Here is a 26,760-nt window from a genome sequence, read left to right on the forward strand (position 1 = left end):
TCCTTCTACAACGCCCTAAGTCAGGAAAGTGTTCTTTTTTGCCAGATATGTCTAACAATGTGCTAATCTAAAATACAACATGTCTCCTAGCAACCAGATTATAAATAGAGACGGGACCAGCCATGAAACCTGGAATCTGATTTAAACCCCAACTTGAATTTACTCCTTTCGGATGTTTAGATGCAGGTTTTTGTTTGGCTCACATCGCAATCACTGAATTCAGAATGTAAGTGAAAGTTCAAGTCAATGGTTTCAGGACATTTCTGATTACAGTCTATCTGAAAATATAATTTACACACAGCTTGTGTAGGGGTAGCTCAGCTTAATTATTCATACCTATGATGAACTGCCCTTGCAACATTCAAATCCATGCCTAGGCATTTCCAGGAGTTTTTTTTTGGTCATGCTGATGAATCACCAACTATTGCTCAAATTCTTGACGTGCCCAGCAGCCAAGGGCCTCTACCGCTTTCTGGGGTATAAATTAATAAATAGTTTTTCACAATACATACACAAATAAATCATGGTCAGTTGATCATGCAGTGATTGGGATGAGATGGGCTTTACTAAATATTTTCTTCCCCCCTTATGTTATGTTATCTATATTAAACAATTTTACTATAAAAACTATAAGATATGTTATAAATTAATTTCAGAGATCACAGTAATGTTTTATGCACACTCAGAATCTGTCAGCTTTCTAGTTTTAATAAGAAATTTCTCTATATTTGCTGATTTAATCAGACTACTACTGGCAGTGGGTAACATTAAAAATTAATAGAGACTTTATAGTGCACAAATCATTTTTTGCAATACTTTCTCCATTTGGAGTGTGTACCCTAGCAAGATATTTACCCTGTGCCACAGCAAGGGCCTAATTTTTAATGATGTGTGTGAACAACTGTGTGCCTAGTTTGCATATGCATGCAGATTAGGTATTTGTGAAATAAGTGGTATAATTGGACATTTGCACCTGCAAATATCTAATTTGTGCATGCAACTAATGTAAATGCATGACAATATAGCAAAAATCAGGTCTTGATTTTTTTAAAAAATATATTCTGTATATATATCTGACTAAAAATCAAGCTGCAGAGATTCTCTTTATAAACCAACTGCCCTACAGAACCAGACTGTCATAACATTTCCCTGAACTCAAGTTCATACCCAACACGTACAAATGATCTGTACCTCTCCAGCTCAGACCCTGTGCCCATTTCAGATTGCTGTATGTAGTATATACATTCAATTCCCTCTTTTCTCTTCATACTACTCCTGTACTGTCTCAGCTCTCCCAACTATTCCTCTCAGTAGCCACAAATGAAGGGTCATTATTTTGACAAACTGATCTGCAAATCTTTGCCTTTAGCACCAATTGTATATACCACTTGCAACATGTACTTTTGAAAATCGGACTGTTGTCTTCTCAGATGTGTTAGTCTGATCTCATATTTCAGAGCACTTTTTAAAAGGTGTTCAAATTTTGGTCTCAGTTGCATCAATGACCTTAGTCATGCTATTTTGAATTTCTAATGAACAAAATACATGCACATTCAAATCTGCACTGCTTTTGACAACCAGTATGTTCTTCGTGGTTACATGTGCTTACCACCTCACCCTGCTGGACATTGCAGCCTTTTCATATACTCACATACAAAAGAGCAAAGCCACAGAAAATGGTGGAAGCTCTGAGAATGAAGACCAAACTGATAGTAAGCAGGGGAATGCATGTCAGAGAGAAAACCAGAACTGGTTAGGACAAACCCTCATTTTAATAGGGCAACAGAGTCCATATGGAGATCAGAAAATAATATGTATGAACAGAGGATGGATTTTAGAGAAGTGTCTATACAGTAATCTCACTAAATGATCAGTAAAGTCAAACAGAGCATGGGCTGATGTAAGAGGTTAACTGACTAACTCATTCTGTTGGGCAGTTTAGCTCATCAACAGAAGCTGCTGTTGTTACTTTCATTAACTGCTTATGAGTATTCAACACACCTATGGATACACTGCCTTACTAATAAAAATTGTCAGCCTTAGCTAAAGGCTTCTGCGCAGGAGCTGAATGAGTAGATCCAATGTTATCAATAATAAAGGCCCAAGTCATGTTTTTGCTAACTAAAAGCACAAATCCCAGTCAAACTTCTTGGAATTGGATTTTAGCTAAGACTTACCTCCCATGTTAACGAAAGACGGCTCACAGCAACATTACTCAGTCCCATAATAATAGCGAAAAAGGAATTCAGATTTTTGTATTCTTTACAGCTGAAACACAAAGGGCCAGGTTTTAATTTTTATGTATCAGGGCAGAAGTACACATGACATCCTGAAGAGACCTGAACCTAGGCATCTAGCATAGATGTGACTGAATTTGGGCAGCCCTGGCCAGCATGCCTGCGGCACACCACTTCACCAATGTGTGAGTAATTCACCACACTCTGGAGGCTCCTTTCCCCTCCCTCCTAAAACGACCTCCTACTTCCACTTCACTGCATGCCAGCTTCTGCAAGGACATTAAAGGAGTCTTTGAAGTTCCTCCCCACCCAGAAACACAGTCCTGAAGCTGGGCTCAATTTAGTCCCAGAGAACACCAGAAACAGTGGAAGCAACTAGTTTACAACCTCATTTGCTGCAGAACTTGCTGACAGCTTCTGAACAGCTACTGAATGCTGGAAGCTGTCCTTAGACAATCTTCATTGCAGTTTACAGGGGCACTGAGTCTTTTTAAAGGGAGAAGACCAGCTGACTAGACACGCCTGTGTGCCAGTGATGTCTCTTGCTGTATATGATTTCTAACCAGTACTTGTAGATTCTGAAGCTCTTTAAGATGTTTCAAGTAAAGAACCGCCATTTGTTACGAGCATCATTAACGAGGTCCTGGGCATTAGGAGCTCTAGATCACACTACAACCCTAATGCAAAGGAGAACTTTTGTTATCAGTCAGGGAAAAACTGGAACATGTAACTGAGTATTATGGAAGATCCGATGCAGGCATAGACATAATCTGACAGGAACAGCCCACACAGCTGCTCAGCTGGGACTGCATCAGGTGGCTCATTGCCTCAATGGGAAGGGAAGAGAGAGAAAAAAGCCTGTATCTCGTAAATCTGTGTCTCACTAGGTTCTTGCAAATAATTTGCTATTTTTCACAACTGATTTGCCAACATCTGATATCAGCACCTCAGTATCTGCCTCTTTTGCTTCTTACCAAGAAAACTTTCACAAGATTCAAGCTATGATTCTCAGATAGGTTTTTTTATTCATCGCTGAAGCTCTTAGCTCCTCCAAGGTATCCTCAGTTCCAGACGAAATTAGTGCAATCATCACATCCTACTGTCCGACTCCATAACTGCCACATAACCCTATTGCTATTCTGTTCTTTCTGTCCCCCCATTTCACCAGACTCGATGTACTGAGTGGGTGAGTCCTTTAGATCTGGGCCTCACTTGTGTCTTCACTGTGTGAGTGCATTAAAAAACGATCTCTCCCATCTGATGGTCTGTCTGTTGGAGACTGCTGCCCCCTCAGATCTTCTGGCAGAGCTGCTTATACAAATTCTCCCACATCAGATTAAGGACAGTGAGCAAGGTTAGCAAAGATAAGCTGAAATGCTAAAGCCACCCCAACTTACTCTGACTACAGCAGGTCAGGGAGTGCCTTGCTAGTGGATCTGAGGGGAGATAAGCATGAAAAGCAGCCAGGATAGGCTGTCAGTGATAACCTCTACCCCAGGCACAACTAAATCCAGAAAGGGGTATCTGTCCACAGCCTGTGACATTGAGAATAAATTGTGGCATGGTAAAAATAATTAGTACCACACAGCAGTAGTGCTTAAACATAGAAGGCAGCTGCAAATGTACCCGCAATATGCAATCTGAATCTATCTTTCATCTAAAAAGGAAAAGTTTTGCCAAATACCCTGTTAAGTAATGTAATTTGACAAATTCCCTGTTAAAATCCATCTAGATGTATGACATTTTACACCAAATATTCTGTAAATTCTACAGGCTTTAGACTAAATAGCTCAGTTCCAGATAGAGAACCACCGTAAGGCAGCAGAAATAGTGCTGCATGGCTCCACTGCATATATGCTGCATGTAAAAAGTCAGAAGGTGGGTCCTCCAAAGCACCAGTGTGCTCAGAGCAGGGGTCCCTCTGTCTCCCAGAATGGACAGTATTGGAAAAATCTTCCTGTTAGTATGAGTTGTGAACACACACATAGGCACACACTCTTGTCTCCAACATATATACAAACTGGGTTTGTGGATATCCATAAGAGTATGTGCAAGTACACCCTAGAAGGCCTTTCTAATACAATTAGTAAGGGAAGAACTCACTGTAGGAAATATAGTTTGCTTCTCCCCTTTGTTTGAAAGTTTAATCCTACAATGGCTGGAGAAAAGAGATGAACCTGGTAACCTCTACATCCTTTCCCAGCAGATGCAGAGGCAACAACGGCTCCTGGAACTGAAAGCACATGTGCACAGCACTTGGAGCCAGCACTCGGCCTTGCGCTTCCCCGCACAGACAGGGAGCACACATCACAGGGTGCGTGGGGTGGCAGACACAAAATGATGTGCCTTCTGCAATGGTGTCTGAGCCCCCTGTCGCAGAATTGAAACAGGGTTCTCAGTTATCTTTGAAAATTGGTACGTGCAAGGCATCTCGTTACCACCAGTCATGCCTAAGATTAATAGTGCAGCACTGAGCTGTTCTCCCCGAACACTTTTCTAATGAGTCTAGCACTTCTAGGTAGGGTAAAGTTCTCATTAGGTCTCAAGGATCTTCACAAGGAAAACTTCCTCAAAGGTACTGCTTCAAGGCCTGGGCCCACATCTTTTGATCCAATTCCTTGGCTTTTTCTCCCCTCTAACTTCGGTGCACTTTGTGTTTGTTTTACCGCATGCTGTAGCACCTGTTACCATGGCAGCACTGCACAGAGGGCAGCAGCCTGGCAAAACTTCCCAGTGCCTTTCCAGCGGCTGCAATTAAACCTGCCCGCTTAGTTTGTACAGAGGAAAATCTTGTGGTTTGGATTTCTCTGCTTTTAGGAGACAAAGAGGACTCAGCAGAGCAGACCGCTTTTAGCTATTTATTTTTAGCATTGTAGTGATACCAGAAACATGGAAGTAAACAGGAGGTTGTCAAGCTGTTGTAAATAGCATAGGATTAAACCCATGACACTGAGGAACCCACAGGCTAGGGCGGTTTATTAAGGAGATATTTAACTGTAATTTTTAGGATACTTGATTTCAAGTGTTTATGGAAATTACTATTGTGTCTTAATTTACCACATTTCAACATTTTCCCATTTCATGCCTCTGAGTTTAGAAAGACCCCAACGTGTCTGTGTGTGGATGCCACTGCCCTCTCCTGGACACAGCCCGCCAGACCGGCAGCTTGCTTCCCAGTTTTGCTCTGCAGAATGAGATAATGGAATATGCAGTATATATATTTTTAGAAACTAAAGAGGTAAATTCTGTCCGCTGTTCTGAATATAAACCACATCCTGCACGCCCACCACTACATTTTGAAAATCTTTGGCTTCGACCAACCGTAATCCGACCAGAGGGCCCAAAGCAGTTCCCAGAAGGAAGTCGGTCCTTTGCAGAACGGAGCCCTTCCCCGAGGGAGGCATGCTGATGCAGAGTTTCGATGTGAACACTGATTTCAGCTATGTGGCATTATTAATTGGAAGGAGGGTGGCATCACAGCTGTAATAGTAACCTCTTCCTTCACACAACTACATTTAACAACGCAAAAAAGTTAAAACTCATGGTTTAACTGCAAGTGATAACTTCTTTTTTTGGTAAGACTGCCTAAAGGCCTCTAGTCACAATGCCCAAAGTCGCAGACAAACACTTGAACAGATAGTTTCTCACTGCACACCTCAGCAAAATGTTCAGACGGCAATGAATGTGGTAAATACACCACAAACTGGAAAGGAAGGAAGAGGGTAACAGTGATAAAAAACTGTAGCTATGCAGGGCAGGGGCATGCCCCTGCTCCCTGTGAAGTCAGCTTCAACCTTGCCCTTGAGTTCAGTGATAAGGAGTCAAGGCTGACATCTTTGGCATGAAGGCTCCAAAGAGTTTAAGTTTTAATATGAATAAAAGAAGACAGCAAGAATTGCCTGCTATTAAACATCAGACCCAGCAGTTAGTAACAAAAAAGGACATTCATATTGTTGCATTTTTAAACAAAAGTATTAGAAAAATATACCAAACAGACTGAAGGTAACATGAGCCTCGTCATCTCCATACTACTTCTCTTTGCTCTCCCCTCCTGGTTTTCCCACCCAGGGCAATTTTGAAAACGGTTTTCCTGAACAGCACCAGAAATACTTCAGTTCTCAGGAAAATTAAGGCTCTGTTTTGTTAATATTTGCTGATTTGCATATTAATATTTGCTAATGCATGTAAAGGTAAATGAAGGATTCTCCTAATGAACGGAAATACATTTACTCACAAATTTTATGTGAAAACTTGGCCCTAAGAGATCGCAGATCAAGGAGCAATGGAGAGTAAGACAGGAAAGAAGAATACATATTAACAAGGTTCTATACAGTCCTATAAGGAAATGGAACGAATTACCAAATAGAGAACATTTTAACCTCTACTGTGTGTGGCTGTCTGAAAATAAAAAAGAAAAATAACAACAAATTGACTATACTGAACCTCATTTCCAGCTCACAGATGATTGTATACTTACTGGGCTGCTATCTTAATATACTTCTTTAACAGCTGAACACGCTTGCTGAGTTGAGAACAAAGACAAATCTCAGTGACCACCCAGAACTGAATTTCATTAAATCTTCTTAAAAACAAGTCCAGATTTGCTGTGGTCTTTTTAAAATTGTGCCTTCCAAAAGTGTGATAGATCAATTCCAGCTAGGAAAAAGAAAACAGTTTGGGATTTTTTTTTAGAAATCTCGTCTTTTGGACAGAGGAAAGAGGCTAAGAATGACCAAGTAAGTATCTAGGCTGAAACCTGCTCTGCACTTTATGTTTATTGCTGTACACATCACAAAGATTCAGGTTGCAAATCCAGTAGACAATACCCGAGGCATACTAAAAGCATAACCACAGACTATGTATAAATAGCTTAATACCTTAAAACATACAAAAGTAATTCAATAAGCAGCACATGTTCAGGAGAAGTTTAACTTTATTTTTGCATTTTGCCTATAAAATTAAGAATGCCTTATACTTTCAAAACTTGTAGGTGGCTTTATTGTAGTATTTTTGAAAATGAAGCTTAGAGAAAGTTTTGCAAATAATGCACAAACCTAAAATGTACAGCTAAACATTTTCTAACGGATTCTAATCTGCTGAATAGATAGATCCTCCTACCTCATGCACACAGTTGAAGAGCTCCCAGTCATAAATTGTCATCTGATGTGCTAAGTCTTTGGAGCTCATCAGTTCGAATGTTCCCACTGTACCAGTAGATGGTCCTTCTTGTTCTGGTAATGGTGCCTACAAATGGAAAAATGGTAGAAAAATATTTTAGAAATACTAAATTGCACAATTGGTGCTTTTCTTCCATAATGTTTCTGATTATGTTTTTCAGTGTGACCACTTCCCTAAGCATGTTTCTAATAGTAAAACTGAAATTTGCTTTTCACCACAGGCTGGCGTTAGGAAATGAGAAGCCCTGTGCAAAATCAGTAACCACTATGCTCAGGATATTCAGGAAAATTCTGAAAGCTCTTCAGAGGCACTGTAAAGAAATAAAACAGACTGTTCTCAGTGTGTTATTTTTAGCATTGTTCTAAAATTTGAAGCCAGAAATAAATACTTCAATACATGTTGTGCTAACTAAAGCATGTCTGTTTGTTTAGGAGTGCAGGTCTTTCCGCAAAGCTTTTGTTATCAGTTTCCTTTTTCACATACACATATAACTAGGCCACAAAGCACAAGCCAAATACTTTTGCAAATTACTGATTCTAATGATGAGAATTATTACATCTGCCATACTTCAGAAATCTGCAGTGATTGCAAGATCTTCTGATCATTTATAAACTAATCCTCATACTTTTGTCTTTTACAGTACAGGGATGCACTATTTGTGATTGCAAAACTCCTGGCTATGCTAATTAAAATTATATGCACACAGTCTTATGAGAAAGAATCCTTTAAATCATTCAAATAGAAAACATTTTTGAAAGACACTTCCATACCACCATATAAATGAAATGTGATCTACAGTTATAAATCTTATATTAAAGAGAGATTTAAACATGGTTTGAGATCAAGTCAGATTTGAAGTAGTCTGTTGTATATATTAGGGTCAAAGTGTTTGAACCAGCGCTGCTAAAATACTAACGAACAACTCTTGCAAATTCAAATGTGTTACATCAGTAAAGCTTCCTGTGAACCCACGTTTTAATTGTATTGTTTCCAGGAGAGGGCAGTAGAGTTCACTTACAAATTTCTTTCTCAATTTCTCATAGGGTCTTTGTTAGATAATTACAGAGCAGGGAATTGTCAACAGGCTCCTTTCTGAGTACAAACTCAACAGAGTCGGCAAGATTAACAGACCATATTTACATACTGCAATATCGAAAATGAGCTTACTAAAGGAATCCCCTTTTATATAAGGATATTATGTTACAAATAGAAAAAGGACTGACTGGATTAATACATCAAATCACTTTTTCAATAACACTGTAGTAGGAGCTTTACTTCTGTATGAGTTCTTGCTTTGTACTCTAGGGAAAACTTGTCTTTCAAATATCACCATAATACAAACTAATTAAAAATTATTAAACTAAACCACAGGCATTATTACCTTAAAAGCTCCATCTAAAATTTAAAAAAAGTAGTGTATATAAGCACAGTATTATCTGAAAAAAATCAGGACAGCCATCAATCTTATAACAGCCTGCAGATTCCTCTGAATTGGAATTGCACAATCACAAAATTGCTTTAGTTTAAGACAGAGTATGAATTAAAACTATAGCAGTTTTGTGTAGAAAATCCTAATTTGCGGAAATCTTTGGAAAGAGAATTGCCCGTAGACTGAAAGAGGGCTTTTTTCCCCTATTTGGAGACAAACACAACATAGCCGTTACCATAACAAACACATATTTTCCAAGGCTAGGAAAGAAGCACTTAGACGTAAACTCATTGCATATTTGAAAATTCATCTAACCCAGAACAATTTTCAGATGGGAATTGCCAAGTGTACTGTGAATAAACGTACATGCACAGGCAGCAGCCAGAAACTGGAATGTGAAAGGAGTAAACTGGGAGGGAGGTAAGGTTGTAACATTATTCAATTTGTTTATACCTCTTTGAAAAAATGCAGCTGATAAGGGGATGTATTGTGTTACGCATGCTGAGAACCTTTTTAAAGGTGCTGAGTGTTCCTCCCTAATTCCTACTGAAGTCAGTCCAGTTGATGAAAACTAGCACATTGCAGCCCTGTATCTTAGAGCTCCCTGTAGCATTTCGAGTACTTGATCCATGGTAAATAGCACAGGGGAAAAGGCACAGAAGTCATGACAATTTGCTGCCAAAGTTATGTCTACACAGACAATGCAGAGCCATATAAAAGTACCCAGCATAGTTGTACTGACACAACACCCCTGCTTTAGAGTAGCATGCCCCATGAGGGTATCTACTTGGCAGGATTAATTAACCTTAAGGGAACACCAGAATTTAATAAACTGAACAAGAGGTATCTCTGCATGGAACTACAGTATGCTGGATGTGCATTCCCTGGTTACTAAATTGAAAGCAGCAGCAAAGCATAGGTTTTACCATATCTATAAAAGAAATCAGGCATACATACTAAGTGGCTTGTTAAAAGCATACAGAAGGCTGAAGCAAGGCTAGGAGTAATAGAGTTCATGCTGACATGACTTCGCAATGACATTTGTTTTTAATGAAATAAAAGGAACAAAAAGTACAGTCAAATCAAATTCTATAAAAGCAGACCCCATGGAGATTGTTAGAATTACTGCATGAACTCTAAGTACTTACGAACAATTCTACTTAAGAAAAAACAGACTTTCTACTAGGAATATTTTCTGTGATTCTACTTAGAATCATCTGAGATTTTGACAAAGTATTTTGTGGGCCTGAGAAAGAAAAGATTTTAAGGAGTTTACTGTTGGAATCAAGTCTCCAGAATGCTTTAATTTCTAACATCTATCTTCAAGAATATATCCCTGTGGCCTTGAGGAGAAAATTCTGTAATCAGGAGTTACTGCATGTCTTAGTGACAATATTCAGCTCTTCCTACATGCTCAGTGTGACACAGAGAATACTGGGATCAAGTGCTGTCATGTGGATCAGATGGATTTCTGCTCTAGTTTAGGAAATTATAACATTACCTCTTTTTAATTTCAGGGCTCATCCCATAGCACTATGACAAGCCCTTTGTTGTGAATGTTTCCACTAGTTTTTACCTAAAGCACTGATAATGCAAAAAGGGCCAAACGTTCAAATAAACTGAAGAATTGAACTTTCTGAGAACTGCATACATACATACCAATGAATCGAACTGATCACGTGGGCAAGCAAACAGCCGTCCATTAACACTGAGAGTTGTAAACACTGAAACGTCATGAGGTTTGAGCACGACCTTTTCTGTAAACATGAAACAAAAGATTGTTTATTATTATATATATGTAGAATTTACAGCAGGACTGATCCAACAGCTGCACAGATCACCCTTCTGGGAACAAATTTTGCACAGTAAACCAATGTCCAGGATACAAAATAGATGACAACAAGGTCTTCTTTATTGACAAAATGTGACAACGAGCTAGCCCAAATCAGTCTCCTACAGAACTGGCATACAGAACTAGAATCCCAGCTCCAAACTGTACAGACAGGTCAAGAACCTGTGCTGCCATCTCTAGAAACTACCTGCAAAAATTCAGCCATAATTAGGGACTCCATTCTTCTCCGAGCTGTAAGCATTTGGAGAGCTGTTCTTAATAGAAATTGCTTTGGAAGACAGTAACTGCATAAGGAGGTGATGAAATGCAACTGTATTCAAACCTCATTACAGCAGTTCAAAAAGAGCATCACACCACAGGTAAAGAAAAGATAATGAAGTAACTTACAAAACAGTCTCTTCCAGCATGCGCTGCCTGTCAGCAAATCTGACAATAAAAAATTGCTGCAACTGCAAAAAGTAGAGCCGCCTGGTGTCAATTCTCAGGAAGTGAGCTGGTTTTGGCAGGCATCACTGATTGCAGAAATGCCTTCCAGCACAGCTCTCATTAGCTCTGTGTGTGTCCACACAGTCAGACTCTACCAGTGCACTTCAGCAACACCAGTTCTCCAGCAGAATTCACCTTGCAGTTACTCTCCCATTTCCACAGCCTATAGTGGGGGGCTGACTCCTGACCCTTTGTGAACACTAGGTCAGTGGGCTTGGCACAAAGTTGCTCAGTAGTGGTTTGCATGGACAGAGTGGCCAGAATGGTAGTGACCACTACTGGAATGTCTGCACTGCAGTTGTTTTCTTCTATTGCTGATTCATATGTCTAGCCTGACATTATCCATGCTTACCTCCTATTTCTGTTGTTAAAAAACTCTTACAAGTCTTACAGTGAAGGAAACTTGGGGTAGCTCTGCTCTGTAACATGCAGATACACAAGCTTCTCTATTTCTCCTGTCTCCCATGTGAGCTCCAGTCTGCACCTGCAGTAGGAAAAGGACTTTCCTCTAAGACAGAACCTGTGTACCAGCCGAACATGCACATGGATGTAAGAGCCTTGACTGAATTAGTCTTTCAATCCCTCCCAACATTCTGCTTCACTGTAAGTGAGAAGCGTTTAAGATGATGCAAATACAGTACCTCCTCCTGAGCTCATCTTTACTATGATGAGGCCTTCTCCAGAACCCAGCTTATCTGCTACTGCGCTGATCACTTCCTTCACAGAGGAAGACACTGGCACCCGGATAGTGGTATAGGTTTGGTCTATGCAGTACACCTTAAACAGAACTAAAGAAAAAAAGATTGTGCTGTGTATGCCACATGTAACAACCACAGAGACTTTACTGCACAAATTACTTTCACTTCAGTAACCACTCCTCACAAATGAAACAAATAAAGCAACAATAAATCACTACAGTTTTGATAGCCTCCCATTCCTCAGATGTTCTACAATTTCTAGTACAGAAATCTCTGATTTCCTAGAGCTTTTAGTAAACCACAAAGTACTAGTGTTTCAGTATTGCTACATTATTTATGGATGCCAATTTAATCTGGCACTTTGTTATGTTCCAGACATTATAATATTTTAAATCAACACTTCTTTTCAAGAGTCAGGAAAACTGGCTGCAAACTCTCTTAATTACAGGAAAATAATTTTCATATTTACAAAATAGATTTGAAAATAGTTTTGGTTACAATCAGAACTTAAATCAAACTGTACTGCAACCTGTTTTTTACAAGCGAGTATATAATTGCTGAATCAAGAATATTGTAGACGATGAAGAAAAATACCCTAATAATATGAATACACTTGAGTGTACAGTACAAATTGGCTCACAGAGTAATACATGAACCCAGGCCTCTGGCTGCCTAGAAATCAATATGATAGTATATTAGCCTGCAAAAAGCAAGGCAGCCCAAAGTGACATGAATTTAAGACAGAAGGAGTTAGCAAAACACTCCTTCAGCTCAGCTGTCAAGCCAAGCCAAGCAGCCCCTGGGGTTATAGCTGTCCATGGATTTTCCATGTTCAGTGTGCTGCCTGCCCTACGAATAAGAAAGGTGCAGCCATACGAAGGGGGCAGTTACTGCCTATCTACACAGACACAAGAAGTAGTACTTCCCTGACAGCAGCAACTGTTTTGCTCTTTATAGACCTAGAAGAAACACTGATACAGACAACAGAAGCTGCATGCCTGGCAGGAAGTCTGCTGTTCATATGCAGTTACTTCCAGCTTTTGAAATGGCTCTTCTGTTGGTTTGATTTATGCCACCAGCTTTCTCAGCTATATGACCTTGCGTTTTGTTCCCTTATTTTTACTGTTGTTCACTAGCAAGCGCTATCCTTTAATATCAAACACCTTCAAGCAGAAGCTATTTTCTGTGATGAAGATGCACCAAAACAACCATTGAGAGACTGGCCCTAGCAGCTGCAATGAAATCCTCAGGTTTATGAGTTTTAAGGGGCATGTATCTTTGTTTACAATGAACAGATCTCATCAGCAGAGCTCAGGATTTTTAACCTGCCTGAAGTAAAGGACAATATGAAAAGCCAGTACAACTGAAAATGATATTCTGATACACTGCTGTAAATTTTACCTTAATCTCTTCAGAGAATCAAACAATAGCAATACATCAAACCAGCAGATTTTGTTTTCTAGGCTGTGTGCCACAGGGCAGAGATCCACGGCGTGATTATCTGCTCCACTCCTATCTTGCAAAGGAACAGCTATACATGTTAGCTCAAACTACGTAGGGGAGACGGAGGCTCAAACATGACTTCAGCACCCACTATTTATTGCACTGTCATTACCTGCATGGACACTGTCTATACCGGTTCTTACCTGTTTTGTTCATTCCCTATTTTAAAGGTTTTTACATCTTCCTCTGAGGAAGCACAGAGTTTGATAGCACAAGGAACTAAGGGAAAAGACCAGAAGCACTTCAAATCAATGATGGAGAATGTTGGGCTAGCAAAAGCAGTTTGCTTCAGCCCAGCTTCAAAACTGTAGGTACTTTTGTTTATTTTTAGACCATTTTTTTGAAAGAGACAAATTTACTGCAAATCTCAGTGGCTCAAGAAAACTTTGCAAAGAAGGAACTCACCTTCATCGCTGCCCCTGATAGGCTGGCGTTTCTGTGTTCTGTCATCACTTGTGTTGAACAGCTGCAGAAGAACTTTGTGCTGAAAATGAATCATCAGGATTCACATTAATGCAAAAAGAAACATTATGGGGTAGACATGAACTACAATAGATCTCTTATCAATGGCAGGAAAAAGAGTAGCAATGCAAAATTTGACACATTGTTAAAAGCTATTTCTCAATGTGTTGTTTTGGTATGCCCATGATTACTAAAGAGAAGATGCTTATGGATTTGTTGTGCTAAAGCTTTTACTTTAGAAGATGGACCAAAAAATTATCTTACCTTTTTTTGTTGGGCTTTAGGTTCTTCAGAACTATAAAAAGGTAAAGCATAGAATATATAATTAAATATTACCTGGAAGATTTTGTGTACAAAATCACCTACAGAACATGGACCACCTGTCAAACTACAATATCAACATATTCATGTTTGCATATACAAAAAGACTAGATGATACCACAGTTAATCTATGACCGCGGCAGGGAAAATACTATACAAAGTCCATGTAAGCATGAAATAAGCATCCAGTTCAGTTTCAATGGTGTGTACATAGTTTCTTATTCCTTCTGTCAACCTTTTAATGAGAGTTTGGTGTTTGCAAGAATGATGTGGAAAGAGAGGGCCATAGAAATTAATCCAAACAAGTTTGCATGGAAACATTCCATCTTGTATGACTGAGTGCCATTCATAGAATGGATTCTTAATAGATATAAGCAATAAATTTTCTTCATCTATTTACTGAGAAACAGGGAGGGGGGAGGAAAGAAGCAAAAACTGTGCTTACACTTGCTTTACAATTTTCTCTAGCTCTGGAAGTTGCTCCTTTAGTGCTGCAATCATTCTAGTATCATCTGATACAGATACATAAAATTCCTGTAAATGATACAGAATAGTCTTTAAATAACTATAGGGGTAAATGAGCAGTACTCAGGATAGAGGATTATGAGATGACATCTGATAGCTTAATGATTATAAAGAATGATAATCTGCATAGAGGAACACATGCTGGGCCCAACCCTCTATTACTTCTACTTGTTTATATCCAGCTGATTTAAAGCAAGAGTTACACATGCAGAAGGGAAGCCTGATGAGGCTCACTGTGTAACCACTGACTGCTTGTGCAAAAACTGCATTTTCAGATTATCAAGGACAAAGACTATAAAATTCACAAATAATCTGGCGTGATAGTTTTTTTTTACCCACTGCTGTTGTAGTCCTTAGTGGTTCATTTACTACTGAGTTGTTGACTCTCAGCTACTCCAGTCCTCTACAATATTACCCTCTTTTAAACCCTACTCAAACCTCTTCTTGCCGCACCTACATAAAACTGACCCAAAGAAGGATCTATGTGCTTGCAACTAGTTCTTTAACTTCTGGACTAATGAAAGATGTTATGTCTGTCTCCAAAGTTTGTCTATTATTAAAAGCTTTCCCATGTGGGCTTGCTACACGTCTGTCGTACTTAAGGCCCCTCTCTAATCCCCTCTGCTCTTATCTTAGATTCAGTTTTAAGCTCTTTGTGGCAAGAACTTCCATTCAGCCAGTAATATATGGGATTGTGTTCCATAAACACAATATATAATAATAATAATAATGGCAATCACAATGACTTAACATGACATTGGCAGTGCATCTTATCTTAGAAATACAAGGATATGGCACATACCACAAAGACCTTACAACCAATGTCTGAGGTATTAAATGATTTTAAGGGATCAGAAGAGTTCTGAAGGCAAAGATCTAAGGTCCAATAGCTGCAGTAGAGCTTTAATTCAAATGGAAAGGATTTTTGGTTTTGTAGAGTGAGAACCCTTCAGCTCCTTCCTGGCACACCTCAGGCAGGCATAAACAGCCCCCCAGTTCAACCTGTAGAGCCTCTGAACTATTCACAAGAAAATATTTAAAAAAGCAAATTCATATATTGCTATAAAGCAATCTACCAATGCAGTGCTTTGAAAAGGGTCTGCAACTCCAGCAGATATTTTCAGAGGTCCAGTGGTTGACAATGGTTCAAGCACTGTTGTAGTGCCTATACTGTCTGCAGCTAAAACCAAGAAAAGAGAGTTATGAGTTTGCACTTTGAAATGACCTACTTCTCTTTAGTTCATAACAGAATTCTACAGACTGGGAACAGGCTTTCAGCTTATCTTGCTTGGTAGGTACTTTTCAGTACAATGATACAACGATTCCTTTATACCTCCAAAAAGGCCATTGCTGCTTCATCTTCTTGTAGTAAATCTCCATATAAAGCAGCCCACTGCAGAACCAGACGAATGACTCGCCTTTTATTGTTGAGGGCATAATCCATTTTCTCCTGCTCTGTACCCTGGGAAGGCTGGGCATGATAGGTGCCACAGTGTCAAGGAAAACACTCAGTGATTGAAAATATCAAACCCAGTATGAATTCACAAACAACTGACTTCCAACAAACCATTTTCAGGGTATTCAAACATAACTTTCCAATGTATACTTTTGATTTCTGACTGCCGCTAGCATAAAGACTTGTGAACCTCTCACATTCATACTAAAAAGTAAGAAGACAGTGAATTCTCTAAAGAGCACAGGAATGATCACAATCCCACCACAGAGACGGTTGCTGTAGGGGAGCAGAACAGAAATGACACTTGGAACAATAGAGAAGAGCATTAACTGTGAAGATCGAAGAAGGATATTTCTCCTTGTTCTTCTTTAGTGACAGTTGAAAAAAAAGACAAACATCACTTTGTGTTTATTAAATTCCAGTCTTCCATTTGTGAGGAAGGCTACCAGAATGAACCACCAGTGGTATTCCTTTTATTTTTAGAAGGTACTGTAACCCAAAGTGAACCTCAGTACCATTATGGTAGGGGGACCTGGAAGTTTACAGCCTAGGCTGACTATAGAGACATGGGGTAAAATAATAAATTCTGTAGTAGACTCATTTTACATATGAGGAAATCAGAATTTTCCACTCTATCAAATAAAGTGTATTTGGGACACAATACTTTATGATAGTTATTTTGTGATAAACAATAAGAAAAAATGGGAAACATTTTTCATTATGAAGTGTCAACATTACAAAAATATGCAAATAGCAAAAAGGCCAAAAGTAACATTTATTGAAAGGAAGAAATCAAGAAAAAAGTAAAGGCACAATGGGCAATAAACTGAGATAATTTCAGCCTTTAACCTATGTGAAAATGAAGAATAATCCCCAGCAGAAACAGGATATGACAATTTGTGTGCCTGCTTCTCACTGATCAGAGGTTAACAATATATATTTAAACTGTTTCCCAATATACTGATGGCTGAATGCGAAGTAAACACAGAATGAGTACAGTTACATCTTCAACTTTTCTTCCTGGATACCAAAATTCTGATTCTGGATTCTCATGAATAATACTATTCCCAATTATATAGCAACTTTTAATATTAAAATACTGGCACTCTTTCACTCACAGCAAAGTCCAGCACCCTTTCAAGGTGCACTTTCAGTTGCTCTAACAAGAGATTTTAAAATATTAATTAGGAAATTGAAATATTAATTAGAAATCAAAATTATCTAAATATTTATTTTAAGCTTCGTATTTAGAAGCAGTTCTCTAATAAATACTAATAAAACATAATGGGAAAAAGTATCTATTAACTCACACTTTCCAAATGATCCTCCTGCCCAAAACCCCTGCAGAGAATTGACATGCTACCAGGGTTACTGGGGTGCTCATTTGACTGACAAACTTTTAGAAAACTGCATTTTAATTTTATTCAGAAAGGTTTAAAATTATTAGAGAACTAAACAGGTCAGTATATTTATGGGAGTAAATAAGTGAAAGGGTCATAAGAAGTAAATAATATATTGTAGGCTATGTGCTCTAATGTCTCAGGGAGCAAGATTAATATTCTACTGAGTCATTTTTCTCATCCCATTTTTACCTTTCAAACACTGTAATTATTTCATGTATTTTTACTTTCTTATTAACTGACCACAGGCACTGGTAATTTTTCTGTATTTTTACTGCTCATTTATATTAATTGCTCTTTTATTAACATTATCACAGGGAAAGTCAATGAAGGGTTCTCCCATTTTTATGGGACCTACAGGATGCAGCTTCACTGCAGACTGCAATCAGAAGTAAAATATCATGTATACTTGCCACAAGTGTCAGATAATTGTAAAATATTTATCAACACCAGCATGGTTAGAGTTCAATATATATATTTCTAATTATGTCTAGCATATGCTAGGAAATGGAAGCAATTCTGAAGTCTGTTCTTCCCTGTGTGGGAACACTTAACCATATCAGGAGCTGTGCAAAATCAGCACCCATTACTACAGTAGCATGCAAACTATATTGCTGGCATGATGGTAAAGGAGGTTCACAAAACATTCATATGGAAACATGCTAAAGGACTATCATCTACAGAGAGCAGAAAAGGAGTTTATACTTCATAAGTATTTAGACAGTAGTCCTTCAAAGATGCATACCTGCACACATGCTCACACATTTGCACTATCCCCAGTGCACTTCTGGAGGTGCTACTCTATTTCAAGTTTTCTTCTGGGCTTTGTCCTGTCTCTCTCTGACAAGCTGTAGCTCTGAGAATTTGTCCATTTCCATCTCTGTGAAGAAGAGAGGGAAACAGGGGCCTTGGTCCAACACACAGGACTGATGTCCTGATCCAGGACAGGGAAGCATGCCCTTTGCTTCTCTATAAAAATGAAGTATGTGATTTTTTTTAATATTGCAGGATCCATATACTTTAGTGACTAAAAAAGAGTGGTGTGCCAAGGGACAGCACAGTATAAGCACTGAATCTGCAGCAAGCAATAATGTTACTTAGTCAAAATGGTGCACCCATCCATTCCTTTCAGGATTAAAGAACTTACAGACGACAAAACGCTGCTGCAAAAGAAGTGAAAACCCAAATAATTTATACCCTGTACTATACTTGAAAGCACTACAGTGGTCTAGCTCTACTCATACGTACATGCTGCCAGCTAAAATATTATCCTAAGTGGGTGCAGGAAAATAGACTTGTATTGATTCAAAATTGGGAGCTGGAGCAAAAACAGTGTCTCTGACTGAATCACCTTTCTTCTTTTTCTTTTTCTGTTTTAATTTCCTCACTTAGCATAACTAATTTCTCCTTAGTCTCACAGCACCGGCAAACATTTTTGTAGAGTGATTTTGCTCAAAAAAGATGAGCTTTGTTAGCAACCTTTCAACTCTAACAATAAATCTCAGTGGTACAATCAACAGAGCACAGTTTGATTTTCCATATTCAGAATGGACCAAATAAACAATAATTCAGCTCTAGGAAAGGCTGACACTAAAGCAGTGGGATGCCAGTTACTTCCAGCCCTCCTCCTCCTCTCTGCAAAGAATTACCATGATGCCTGCCATGACCCATTTAAGACCATGGTCTTAGCCTCCTCTCCAGAGGAGATTTCATCACAAGTGAATACGTATATGTAAGTGACACTATCACTTTGATCTTCAGAAAAGCTTTTCCCCTATAAACAATGAAGTACATTTTGCTCATGCGTCTGATTTTCCCAGTTATTGGATATCAGAGGTATACTATCGTAACTGAGGTTAGACAAGCCTGAGTCCCAAATGGACTGATTGAATAATATGAGCTACATAAATCAGAAAAAAAAACCCAACCATAAAAATTCTGCCCTTTTCTTCCTCTCCTCAAAGCTGTCAGCAACAGCATTTCGTAATACTTTTGATATCCAAAACTATGTGGTTTTGGAAAATGTGTGTTTCAGGTGTACGAACAATTTTCTGCAGACCAGTTTTATGGGTCCAAAGGTTTTCAGAACAATTACTGTCCTTGCTAGGAGTAACACAAATGAATTCTCAAGCTTGCCAGACAAGGACACGATGCTCTATTTTGTGGTTTCAGGGTGTTAGCTTTCCCAGATGTCACTCGCCCCGCTGAGCTTCAAGGAAAGCACACTTTCACACCAATCTGATTCTAAAAAAATAAATAGGGAATTGAAGTTATTATACCCCTGTCAGAATTCTATAAACCAGAAAACATTATATGTTTATTTAATGCTCCCAGTCACTTGATAGCTTCAAGTGACTGTGCACAAGGAAAACTCTCAGTGCCTAACAGCTCCCCAAACTAAATGACCTGCCAGTAACTGACTGATGGAAATTTCACAGACTCCTTCTGTAAAACATGCAGACAGTACAAGAATCACCTCCAGCTCTAGATGTTATCCACTGTAAGCTTTCATCTCCTAGGTATTTGCATGCAATTGAAGTTTCTTGCAGTTTGTTAACATTTGCTATAGACTATTATTATAGATTATTATTATTTTTATTCATAACAATTGTGACAGCACCTAGGAACTACCTACACATTATTCTACTAGTTTAGGCACCCTGTTGCTTGAGGCAGTTTGCAGCTTGTAATCTGTAAAGTGGACCACTGAAATCACCAAAACATAATGATCTTAGTTAAAATCTAGATGCTGCAGTTCAGCAAACCCTAAGACAGACAGAAAGGATACAGGAAGGGTAATCCAAACTTTTATGTAATTTCACTTATCTGGTGGAGGGACAATACATTCCTTTCCCTTGGAATAGTAATCAGCACAGGAAAGATACAGTTTTCATGCTCCAGGACTGTTTCTCATCATGAGTATACACTATCCATTTCAGAGTTGTTGAGCTATGGACAGCTGTTAGTTAGACACTGAGAACCTACCCACAAGGCACAGTCTCCATGAAACATTATGTACTTCTTGAGAGAGAGAAGCTTCAGTGTCATCACTGATAGGGACAGCTGTTATAGGGATGTAACTTTTCCCTTACAAAAGGATATTGTGCCATCAAGGCTGGGCAGAGCTGACTATTTGGCATAAAAACACAGTGCATCATAATAAAATCATTTAATACAGAATCTGTGAAAAGAGAAGAAAGAAAACAGTCAATTAAGCCCCTGCAAACAGCCTGAGGATCACAAGAATGAGCTTTCTTTCAGCTAAAATATTTTATTAGCCCTCTGCACGTAATAAAGGGGTCTTTTTGCACTTTGTAGGCATTAAGTATGAAAATGGGGAATGAACAAATATGAGCTGAAATATTAAGCTTTTATTCTTGTCTGCATGAATTTTATTGCACTTATGTTAACAGGCATTTGCCTGTGTCAAAGAGAAATTTGGCAGAGCAAAAAAACCCAAACTATCTGTGCTAAAGTGAAATATTTGGATATACTTCTCTACAAGTGTAGAGATCTTAGCATAAGAAGAATCAGGCCTGCCACACCTGGGTACCTAAGAAGTGCTGCTGCATTTGGCTTTAGGGAACTACAATACCAGACAGCACATTTAGTATACACTACAAAGGAGAAGGCAATTTAATTCTTTGCTGTTTTCCTAGCAATGAGCAGAAGGCCTAAAAGAGGTAAATGGAAAGTCGAATTTCTGGTTTTATTTTGATTCAAAAGTATCACAGCTGCTACATTTACATTAAAACGTATATGAACAATATGATTGACGTTTTCTCTAGCAAAAAATAGCAGGCTATTTTTTCTGTTAAAATGATCTGTGGTAGTGCTGCTGTAAATCCCAGTTTGCCTTACCTTTGTATTTGTGACAAAAAGAAGGACTTATAAAGCCTGGCTGCAGAGGCCAGAATAAGTTTGGCAGTGAGAATAAATTTTATTTTACTTTTAAACCATGCAAGTCTTATATGGAATCACTGAGAAACAATAAACACAATAACCTCTGGTATCAAAAGTGCAACTTTTGAGATAAGAGAAACATTTAAAAACCCTGTAAGGGATATCAGAAAAAATATGGTGAGATAACTGTGTAATATAACATTACATCATTGCTTCCACTGTAATTCATATATGAAAATATCTCTCAGTTGACAAAACTCACCTCTGGAAGGGTGAGACTTTTTCCTTCCATAATATACAGAGCAAAGTGGATTTTAACTGTTCTTAAATTAAAGGAATGCATAAACTATAAATTCGATTTTCCAGCACTCTGAGCTTAGATATCCTAAAAATAGCTTTGTTTGTGAATTGTGATATTTTGTATCACATTAGGATATAGGTATAATCTTGTCATTGGATGTTTTTGGGAAAAGATTTAAAAAATAATTTGTTTTAGGAAAATGTATAATACATGTATACTATGAATAGTAAACTTGTGATTATATCCTTGCAAGCTTAAAGAACAACATTCTGCTTGTAATCCTAATAAACAGGTATCTACGAAAAGGATCATTTTTATTCTTAAAAGTGGTTAAAACACACACTGTAAAAGGATTTCTGTAATCTGTCAGTTCTTCCACCATTTATGGACGTCTATACAGGTTTCTCCAATACTATGAGGTCAGTAACAGATTAGCTGGATTTAAGAACACCTTTGAATATATACTTCTTAGACATCTGCAATATAAAAACAACTTGCTAAAGCGGTATTATGCAGCTTAATATAAAAGTCTCTGCATTACTTTATCATAATTAGGAGGAATTTTTTGTGTCTGACTCTACTAATAGTAAGTCAGCAAATATCTACATCCCTAGATGTAAATTCTCTGTTCTCTTTACATTAATGAAAAGCAGGCTATTAAGTGCAGCTGCAGCAACCTGCATTCTTGGGACCTGGCCCATGGTGTGCTGAGTTCTCTTTTGAGTAACAGTTCTTCTTCCCCTGTACATGGAAAAGTATCTCAAACAAGTAATTTCAATTGTGATACTTTAAATGTGATATGGATATGAAAATTTGGGAATACTTATACTAGTGCAATACAACGGCTGGAGGTATCAATCTAGTTCACAGTATTAAGTGACATCCAGAACAAGAAGTATGAGTACATTATCATCGGGTGGTAATGCATGCTCTGTCCTGGCCTTATAGTTGTGCCTAATTAAAGTTGTGACTAGTGGTCTGGCACCTTTTAGGATTTTGCTGTTCTACTCTGAACTGAAAGTACAAATACAATAGAGCAGGCCAGGGGGAGTGGATTGTTATCTTTAATTCTGGATTTCCTAGCTTTTCTTGGGGTTGTTTCAGAGCAGTGGATAGTTCTTACTGTGGTAAGAACTACCACTAGCTGCTTTTCAAAGCATCACATTGCGGTGTTCCCCCAGCAAGACCATCTTATGCAGTAATAATAACACAGCCTTTGTCATGTCGATACCTGTTGCTTCATTTAAAGTTGCTTCGAGGCGCATAGTTTCTAGGAAGTGCTCTAAAATTTTCTCTGGGGTTCCTGACATCACAATATACCTGACGGAGGGAAAGGAGCAGTTAGTGTCTCACAGGCAAAACAGCTAATCAAGAAACAGTTGTGTACCAGTGTGAAGACCAGGACTGACGAGTGCCAGAGTACAAACACCTGCTCTGACCAGAATCTCTGTGTGGCTTAGGACAAAGCCACTCACAATCTTTGTTGGCTTCGCCCCTGTAAAATGGGAGCAATAACACTCTCCACCCTACCCAGGGAGCATGAGATGACAGATGGCCCCCTCCCTGCACAAGTACTCCAGTATAACACCACCACAGTTACACTGCAATCAGCAGAGCTGCACTGGTGCAAACCTGGGGAAGTGCAATCAAAAAATGCCTCTCCACTGAGAATAAATATCTCAGTAATGATAGCAATTCACAGTCATTAGAGGGTCTTAACAGACTTACTATGAGCATGAAATGAAAACTGGTATGTATCTGTGTCAGAGCAAGGAAACAATTTCCTTCAGCATCACTGACGGGTTGGTTTGAGAAGATGGGGACAGATAATGAAATAGCACACTGTATCTTCAAATTTGTGCAATGCCTTAGATAGCTGAAGTAAGTAAGTTTTTGAAGTGGTTAAACTTAGGATTGTACCATTTCCTGGAGTAAATTTAGGGAGGTGAGAGAACTAGTGCAATAGTCAGGTTTTTCTGCTTCATGCAAAAACAGTGGTAAGATTTTAAGTACCAGCAGAATATCATAGGATATTGCTAAACTTGTCCTGTCGTCTTTTTTTTCTTTCCTTGCAGATTGGATTTTTTTATCTTTCCCTCCATTCTTTCAATCTTTGCATCTTTTTTTTCGGAATCCAACTGATAAAGTATGAAACTTAAAAAAAAAAAAAAAAAAGAAAGAAAAAACCCCGAGAAGTGAAGATACTCTGCTCCTGCTGAGAAATAAGTGGTGGAGCTGAGCTCCTGGGAGCTCCTCCTCACTTTGAGCGCTGACCGTCACAGTTCTTTTACCTGTCAACCCCTTTGGAAGAACTGTATTGATGTCCCAAGAACACAAACACTTGTTAAGCCAGTGCACATTCTCACAGAGATACTAACCAAGTATCTAAGTGAGTGAAGCAGAGAAATCACAGGTGGCTGTACTCTGAATATGAAAGTGAAAATGAACAGTGAAGTGACTTGCAGGTCTGCTGAATTCATCCTGTGTGAGTGTGATCACCCATAAAGAGTTAGATCTTGGGAGTGAGAACTTCAGAGCTAGTCCTTCGAAGCAAAACTGTCACTGTTTGAAAGCATGGCTCGAGGAGCTATGTAGGAGCTATGCCTCCTCAGTAGAGGAGGCAGTAGTATCCAAACTGCAACTGAGAGGATCTGCTCCCAAAACAAAGTTTTCCCCAAGACTAAGATGAAGAAAATGAGTTTCTTGGTTGACCGGGTATCTAAAGGAACAACTTTGGGATGCAGAACATTTCTCTAGTGCAAATGCTACGTACCTGCTTAGGGAGCAAAGCCCAAAGGGCAGCTCATCTGAAGAGATATCAGAGACGCAAGCTACTCAATTAAGGGCAAAGCAGCAAGCCTTTAAGAAGAGGTCCCTGTTAAGCTTCTCTTTTGGGCACAGTGATTTTCAAAATTACTGAACACTCAGCTAACACAATCCAGTAACACAGTCTGGAAATCAGAATATATCAGTAACTTTGATTTGGACTCTCAAGCATAAATGTAGCCTCTTACTCTATTTACTAACAAAAGAAACAAAAGAAACGTCATCTTCAAAACCAGTGAACTCGCTTCAAAAGATTTTAAACAAAAAGACACTGCCAACACACTATGAACAAAGGAATCTGCTGAAAAGCAGACAGTGAACTTTCAAGGTAGCTTCCTCTTTTGTGTAGCTTATGTCTATTTGTCATTGTTATCAGCAAAAGCTCCCTTGCTGGCACATTGACAGTATCCAAAGCTGACCAAATGCATAAAATATTTACAGAAATGAAATTTTGAGCTTTACCTGAAAATATTCCTGGAATGTAAGCTCTAACATACAGCCTAACTTAACTAGGCACCATAAATGTCTCTAGCTATTTTTATTCAATTCTGAAGAATAAAATGTGAGACAATGCAAGTAATACTGGTGCAGAGTTTGCAAGGAAGGTGGTGTTTGAAATATGTTTAAATGAAACTTTCGCTTTTGAAAGCATGAAAAATATACCAGACCCAAGAAAATGTATTTAAATCTATGACGAAGCTGCTGTGTATTGCAGCTGCTGATGCAAATCCACTGGCTGTAGTCAAGTTCCCTTCATTTAGACAAAGAAAAATTTGATGTAAGAGTACATGTTTTCCTGGTAGCATAGTTTGTTTTTCTAACAGATCAAGTGAAAGATGAAATGGCAGTTTCTGAAATATGTGAAATGTGTATATAAAATACAAGGAATGGTTTAATCAACCCTTCACAGATCTTTACAGATCTTTATATTCAGTTCTGCAGATAAAATAGGTATATGAAATCCCAGATCAGATAAAAACTGTGCCCAAAATATCTCACAGTAAATTAGCTCTTTCTTTGAGAAAAAGTAAGGTCCAGGGTAAAGGATTCGAAACTTCTTGGTGCTTATTTTGTTGGAGTTGTTCAAGCGTTTCTGAAGAAAAATGTGCATCCATTTGCAAATAACACATTTACAAAGCCTTTAGGGGTTTTACCAACATTTGGAATGATAATAGCCTCACTCTACTCTTATCACAGTAGTATCCAAACAGAATTGTACTTTTTCCCTTTCAGTAAGAAACTAAAGAAAATACAATGAATATTGTTATTACAGTGCAAACCTATTCTGTAAGATAAGCTGTGCGACTTTCATTGCATGAGATCTTTGTTTTGTATATAAATTGTACCTAGCAAACTCTTATTAGAATCCAGAGCTCAAAATCCAAAATGAAAATATCTGCCCTTAACAATAAAACAATGTATTTTCCTCACGTCTTTTACACAGTAGCTCAGCTTAATAGGGTTTCAGCATTCTCCATGTGCAGTCTATTTAGAAGCTATTACACGAGATAAGTATTTACAGAGAGATCTTTAGAGAATTATTGTGTAAAGACATAGAACTGGTGTGCTGCTGGAAATGGATATATTATCCAGTATGGGGCATGTGATCAGCGGATGATTAAAAAAAAGAAAACTTTATATGCACTGCATTCTTCCAAAGAAAGAGGGAATATGCTATTGTTCAGATAATAATACCATATGAAAAGGTTAATCATTGTCTGACATTTGCACTATTGAATGAAAACATACTTGTGCTGAGGCTGTGAATTTCCTTGATTAGAAACTCTGTTTCCTGCTGGGATCTTCTCCAACACCAAGACATCTTGGTCATGTTCTTTGAGTCTTACTGTATTTGCTTCCACATCCTGCAAGACAAGTTACTTTTAATAAAGTAATTACATCCGATTTGGCTGATTAGTTACTCCAAAAAAGTGCATGACTTTCAACACAAAAGACTCTGGGGTTGGTTCTTTTCCCCTGTATTTATCTATCTTTATTCTGCTTTTCTCTCAGGCAGAATCAAGAGGGAAGCACTGGTGCTGAGGGAAGAGGCAGAGAATTGTGGGAGAGACTAGAGCAAGAACCATGTGAAAAATCTCTGGCTATGGCAAAGGAAAAAAAAGTTTGCCAAAAAGCAGAGTGTCCCCCCAAAACTTTCCATATGTAATGTAATCTCTATCCCC

General features: G+C 38.4%; 1 protein-coding gene across 8 annotated transcripts in view; it reads right to left on the reverse strand.

The window, feature by feature from the left end:
- Nucleotides 1–26,760, reverse strand: part of RAPGEF4 (Rap guanine nucleotide exchange factor 4) — a 159,723-nt gene that overhangs the window by 13,860 nt on the left and 119,103 nt on the right. For all 8 annotated transcript variants that reach the window (XM_030017964.1, XM_030017963.1, XM_030017965.1 and 5 more), the window contains 12 exons: nt 26,327–26,442; nt 22,983–23,071; nt 20,650–20,728; nt 16,025–16,175; nt 14,612–14,700; nt 14,110–14,140; nt 13,789–13,867; nt 11,824–11,970; nt 10,504–10,601; nt 7,356–7,481; nt 6,715–6,893; nt 2,178–2,268 (listed from right to left, as the gene is read on the reverse strand). In XM_030017964.1, coding sequence (XP_029873824.1) covers nt 2,178–2,268; nt 6,715–6,893; nt 7,356–7,481; nt 10,504–10,601; nt 11,824–11,970; nt 13,789–13,867; nt 14,110–14,140; nt 14,612–14,700; nt 16,025–16,175; nt 20,650–20,728; nt 22,983–23,071; nt 26,327–26,442 — 1,275 coding nt within the window. The remainder of the gene's footprint in view (nt 1–2,177; nt 2,269–6,714; nt 6,894–7,355; nt 7,482–10,503; nt 10,602–11,823; nt 11,971–13,788; nt 13,868–14,109; nt 14,141–14,611; nt 14,701–16,024; nt 16,176–20,649; nt 20,729–22,982; nt 23,072–26,326; nt 26,443–26,760) is intronic.

Source organism: Aquila chrysaetos, chromosome 6 (genome assembly GCF_900496995.4).
Source record: "Aquila chrysaetos chrysaetos chromosome 6, bAquChr1.4, whole genome shotgun sequence".
NCBI classification, from domain to species: domain Eukaryota; kingdom Metazoa; phylum Chordata; class Aves; order Accipitriformes; family Accipitridae; genus Aquila; species Aquila chrysaetos.